Here is a 6,000-nt window from a genome sequence, read left to right as displayed (position 1 = left end):
CTGTTTGTTAATGTTCCTTACGTAATGTTCCTTTTCCCTCCACCCGATCCGAAACATTCGAATCAAGGCGCAGATGATGCGTGCGCCTGAATCTTTCCCAAAGTAACCCATCTTCTCTTTTTTCTCATTCCCGTGTCCGTGATCCCCGACACAGCACATCCACTGTGGCGCCTCTGTTCGTACTAAGCACCTCGCAACTAAAACCAATCGCTAGCGGATTGAGGATGGAGGACGCACTATGGAGCATCTCGACTCACTATAATCAGAGCAGATGTGGCGAAGGTTGGCCCATTGTTCGAGCGCTTCGCAGCATCATATAATCAGCAGCAGCCGCTTCGTTCAAGGCATATTGCATTTAGCCAAATTTAACTATGCTATCTTCTTGCTATATTATCAATCTTGTCAGTCAATACAATATACGCAATTTCTGTCCTCAATTGTTCGTTATTTTGAATCAAAGAGTCAAAGAGAGATGCAAAGAAAATCAAACAGAAGGGCTGTTGGTGCCATTGATCACGCCTTCAAATGGGTGCGCGTGGTAGCTGACTCTGCGGCAGGACATTTAAATGGAGACGCCACAGCGGACACCAAAGCGAAGCTTTTCGCGAAAGCTGCACGCCAAGCACCACACTAGCGCCGTTAGCATCGCGGTAGTATAAACGCAAAACCCGTGAGCGAACGCCGATAACTCGCTCGCAGAGAGCCACCCGCAAAGAAACGCATCCAACGCTCGCCCGCCGCACCATTGGTGAAGCTCTGCGCCGTGTCTAGTTTTCTGCAGTTTCGTCGTGGTCGGTCGTGCGGTTGGATGGTTGTGGGTTAACGCTGTTCGGTACGCGATTCTCATTCGATTTCGATTAGCTCTACCAGCCTGCTGTGGCGGTGCTGGAGTAGGCTAGTGCTACTAGCCCCGTATTTGAGTGACACACAAGAACCAACAAGCGGAAGGCACCAACGCCAGGAAGATTAGAAATTGAACAAGGATTTTTGACTGACCCAGCCAGTGCCACCGTACCAACATCTAGAGTTGTGCAAACTTATGTGCGTGTGTATGTGTGGTCTTGTGTGCGTGTGCATCGTGTGATGTGACTGGAAAGCGTCTCTATTCCTTTTATTGGGGTAGTAACAATGTAACGTTGGCAGAAAAGGAATTCCCATTTGCATAAGGCAACTGATAACTTGAATGGGTCTGCAAAGTATTGCGAGGATTTCGTTTTCTTCCTTTCACTCGCAACCGTACATTTTCCATCAGCTTCATAGAGTGTGGTACACTGTCTTTTCTCGATTTTTGCGGCCAGGATTCATATACGGCGGCGACGGCGATTCCAGGCCCACCGGATGTCTGGGCGCTTAGCGCTGGGCGAGAGCCAGGTGACACTTTTTGTTACTCCCTGCTGCCAACTCCCACAAGCTGTCTCCGTCTTCGTTAGTAGGCCTTTGTTAGTCGCTAGGCACCAATTGAAGCGTCTCGTCGCCTACTCCTAGACTCCGCGATACCTGGACTCCGCTGCTGGTGTACGGCCACCCCCCAGTCGCCCAGTCGTCAAGTCGCCCAGTTGCGCGAACAGCATCCTTCCCCTCCCTATCCCCACCATTATATTTTGCGTGAGTGTGTGTGAGTATGTGTGCTTAATTTTGAATTTCTCTTCTCCCTTCAAGCGCAAGGATCGACAGGAAGAAAAAAGAACGAAAGGATGTTTCACAATCTCGTGCCCTGCTGAGAGCTGCTGGGGCTAGTGAACGTACCGTGGCGCCATATTCCGGGTATCCGGCCAGCCAAGGCAAGGAACGCTTGCTGAGCGCGAGAGGACTCCCGGTGTCCTCCCGAGAGCGAGAGAAAGCGAGCGTGGGAGCAGATCCTCGCGGTGAACTCGCGTCTAGTGGGTGTGTTTACTACTCTCAGCAGTATCTCTTCCTCCTGCTCCCCCACCTCGTTAGTAGTGATTGCGTGTGCGTCAGTGTTTGTGCGCGAGAGTGTAGACTGGTGCTGCTGCTGCTGCTGCTGCTGCTGCTGCTGAGCGATGGAGCAGCCAACGCCGCCGCTGCTGGAGTCCTGCTGATGCTGCCTCGAAGATGGAAGTGCAATAATTGATCTGCCATTTGTATTCCTACACAAAATGCTGCCAAAACGTCGCATCTCCGCCGTAGATGCTATCCGGAAGTGAACAACAGATCCTGCGGCCCCCAAGCAACCTGCGAGACCAACGCCTTACGCCGTGTCGTCGTGAGGGAACTCGTGTTGAAATTCTAAATTAAATTCTAAGCAAAAGCCGACGACGACGATACACGGGCCCCCGAGTTCTCCGTCATACACACCAGAAGCACGGAGAGCGTGAGAGTGGAGTTCACATCCTGAAAAGGTAAGTGCAGAATGTCCATTAACATTAGATTGATAATGTATCGTAACATATCCTTTTTTTTTTGATAGCGCACCAACATGTGCGTCAGTTTAATTTGCTTAAATTTAAATTTACCGAAATATTTGAAGACATTGAAGATTGTGAGAAACTTTGAACGACTGAGAACAATCTCAGGAAGCAGCTGTTATGCTAGCTCATGCACATCGTAACAAGCCCGGTAATTGGATGATTAACTTCATTCAGACACCGCCACGATGTCCTCTTCACACCCGCGATCCACTGCGGATGAAGCGGAGCATAAATCAATGTCCTGTTCCGATCTTTCCAATCATTCATCGCTTCCTCTCCGATGCATTTGACAGCCGTACCCTTTTGAGCTGCAACATTGGCACTGTGTAGATCGTCTAGACGCGCGCGGAAGGTGGAAAGTTGTCCTGCAGCACCCAGTGCACACGTGCCATGGCAGGTGATTATTGATTTTCGCGTTCACGATGCCACGTGATGCTAGGAATGCTTCTTAAGAGAACGAACATCTAGCAGCATTCGCTGACGCTGACGCTTTTTCTTGCCATTCTTGCCCGGATGGCCAATGAACTCACCTGAACTGAAATTAATTCTTCTTTTGCGCGTTTTCCCCGCAACGGCGACCTCCTTCCTTCGTCGGAGTTCTCCCGTTGGGATGCTGCAGGTCGATAGCATAACATGGGTGCGTGTATGTGTGTACGCGCGGAATGAACTCCGGACCCTCATCTAGGGGAGGGGGAGGAGGAGCTATTATTTTAATGATTTTGATTATTCGCTTCGTGCGATTTTGCACATGCCAATTCACCACCAGCAGAGCACCAGCAGCGAGAAGAGCAGATCTGGCCTCATTGCGTTGACCTCTTCCCTGGTCCGCAACGTATGGCGTGGTGGCCGCGCAACACCAACCGACCAAAGTGCACAACACGCATCAGAGGCGGTATCTGCGTCACGCATGTTGACGCCCGCTGACGATTGTATCGTGAGCATTAAATGGATTATGTTTTATGTAATTGCCATTATGACCTGAGCAGCATCGGCAACTCGCACGGCGCACGATACTGTCAAAGACTCTGGGTTGTGTCTGTGCGGTGGCGGAAGCAGATCGCGACCACCCCACGATCGACAATAGCGATGATGAAAAAGGTGATGATTTTTCTTCTGCTCCGTACTGGCTGATAGTGGCTGTGGGATAACACGTTGATGAGAACTTCAGAAACCATCGCGAGCGGTATCTCTATCGCAAATGCTTTTGATTATGTTTTATGTGATCGTACCGGCGTGAGGGCTGTTGGTGGTGTGAACCCGAGACACACAAGAGAGACAAACCTCCTTGCCGTCCTGAGAATCGTACATTCTGAGCCGTTCCCATGTACCTAGCGCCCCGGTGGCATTCCATTACATGCATTTACATAATTGTGATCGGTGTAATGAAATGAGATCGCCGATGCTGCGGTGAAAGTAGATCGCATGTCAAAGAGGAGTACGTTCTAGTAGGCTGGCCGACAGCAAAGTAGGCATGTTTCGTGATGTTTGACACCTCGCTGCACTACTGCGCTGTTTAACTGAGTAGGCCACGTAATCTCGATCGACACGCGTTATCGATTTTAAAAATACCAATTTGTGTATCTCTGTGGTCAAACAACTCTAAAAAAATCACTACACAATTAATGCAACAATGTAATTAATAAAAAAAAGGCGCCGAAGGAAATATAAAAAAGAGCAGCCCGTGTTGTTCGTGTACAGCGTGTAGCTCCGTTCGATCGGAAACCGCCGGCTGGATGGAAAAAATATGATTTTTCTATTTGCTCTTATTATTACTTTGCTCTTCCCCCGGCGGCCAGAAAAGAAAATTGAGGCCCGCGGCCAGGCCATGATTTAATTGCCAGCACCATCCACTCACACGCGCACTCGCACTACAGATTCTTCTTCTTCTTTTTTTGATACCTCGGGGGGGGCCCCACTGGCAGTCCTGGTACAGCACCGCTCGCATATGGGTTAATTACAGTGGGTGTGCCGTGTGATGTCGACGGCAAATTGCGTATAATCGCCCTCCCGAATAAGGGGATTGTTCCCGTGGAGGAGGAGGAGGTCTTATGCAGCTCATTGGAATTATGTTACTGGGCTGCGAGCTGTTTCGTTTCCCTAAAAATGTTGCTCAAGTTGATTGGTGTTTTACAAATCCTTCCTTAGTTCTTCAAATACTTCGATACGAAAGTTAGAGATAGAGTTAAGAGCTGCTACTCTGCTCTCTTGCAGTTTGATCGCACCACGAAGCTCGCATCCGGTTCCGGGGCGATAATCGATAAGAATTATTGAAAAAAGCCGGGCACTCCAGCACCAGCACCCCCCTAGCGAGCTCTCACTTTCATCTTGACCACCCATCAGGCTGTGCTCAGCATAGCGCCGGCGTTTCACGTGGAGGGTGTGCCTCTTCGAGCGCGTAATCTTAAGCTTCGAGCTCTTGAGACAAATGGAGCGCCGGTTGTGCTTGTCTGAGTGGCGGCATTTTTGGTGCTCGTTGCCCCTGATAACGCCATCTGATGCTTCCATCGTTCGAAATGCATTCCAAATCAGTTGTCCCCCGGGGAAGGGAATTTTGGTGATCGGATTTTCATCGGAGAAAACACGCCAAGAAGAGAAGTTGTGCTCTGAATCACGCCAGTGGCCAGCCACAGAATCAGTTCCAATTCCTTTTGATTGATTTAAACGTCCAGCAATTAAATTGTGGGCCTTTTGAGGCTCGGTTAGAACCTTGCGATCGATCGATTTTGCGTTCGCAACAATCGCGCAGCGTGTTGATTGGCCACGTTTGTGCTGCGTGATTTGAACAAGTGCCTCGAGAAGGAGAAAGAGAGAAAGGGAGAGCGATGGAAGCACCACTTGGATGGGTCGATCGTCGTCGATCGATGCTAAGATGGGAAGGAAACGATGAAAAGTGAAAACCCCCCTCGCGGGGCACTCCAGAGTTGGTTCTTTGCGAGATGAAACCGACCGACCGGATGCCCGAGGTGCGGAGGAGTCTGGACTGGTATACTGGCCTGGCGCACTGCAGCCAGCGCCCCCCAAACCATTACGATCCACCCAATTGGCGGATCCAATTCCGACCGCCGGTAATCTATGAGTTCCTTTAAGTTTTGATGGTCAGGCGCGTTGGCGTTGGGCGCGTACAGGTTTGTTTTAATACGAGCCTGCACATCGGACATTATACTTTGTTTCCTGTTTCATCGCGTAAAAGCTTTTTTTGGCGCTCGATTCATCGATTGATCCCTCCCCCCCGGAGGATTCTAGGGGTTCTCTCTCACCGCTTCCACCCGAGAAGCCACATTAATTCAATCCAAGTATTAGTCTCTGGAGCTCGACTGTTGAAGAGATGAATGCTGCAGCAACCTGATGCAGCAGACCATCCCACTATCCAGACAGCCAGGAAGTCCTGGCAGAGCGGTGCATCGTGTCACCATCCTTGCAACCCTCGTCCTGCGAACGGAAGTTTAAATTACGACCAGAAATAGGCTGTGTAATGGGAGAGCCACCTCCCATTTCCTTGTCTGCAGACCGAGGACGGCGATGATGATGATGATGGCGACCAGCACAGAGAGAAAAGATCCCTCGAGGGATT

At 50.1% G+C, this 6,000-nt stretch overlaps 2 protein-coding genes across 4 annotated transcripts in view; both read left to right on the top strand.

Annotated features, from left to right (window-relative positions):
• Window positions 1-437, top strand: part of LOC126578060 (ras-related protein Rac1) — an 8,958-nt gene extending 8,521 nt beyond the window's left edge. For all 3 annotated transcript variants that reach the window (XM_050240255.1, XM_050240257.1, XM_050240256.1), the window contains exon 3: window positions 155-437. In XM_050240255.1, the coding sequence (XP_050096212.1) occupies window positions 155-186 (32 nt within the window). In that variant the 3' untranslated portion in view covers window positions 187-437. The remainder of the gene's footprint in view (window positions 1-154) is intronic.
• A 362-nt stretch (window positions 438-799) lies between these two features.
• The window catches only part of LOC126578035 (AF4/FMR2 family member lilli), a 37,380-nt gene continuing 32,179 nt past the window's right edge, over window positions 800-6,000 (top strand). Inside the window, exons 1-2 of the mRNA XM_050240216.1 lie at window positions 800-832; window positions 1,660-2,360. The gene's annotated coding sequence lies outside the window, so the exon portion shown is untranslated. The remainder of the gene's footprint in view (window positions 833-1,659; window positions 2,361-6,000) is intronic.

Source organism: Anopheles aquasalis, chromosome 3 (genome assembly GCF_943734665.1).
Source record: "Anopheles aquasalis chromosome 3, idAnoAquaMG_Q_19, whole genome shotgun sequence".
NCBI classification, from domain to species: domain Eukaryota; kingdom Metazoa; phylum Arthropoda; class Insecta; order Diptera; family Culicidae; genus Anopheles; species Anopheles aquasalis.
Note: the sequence above shows the minus strand (reverse complement) of the source record. Positions and strands in the feature narration are given on the sequence as shown.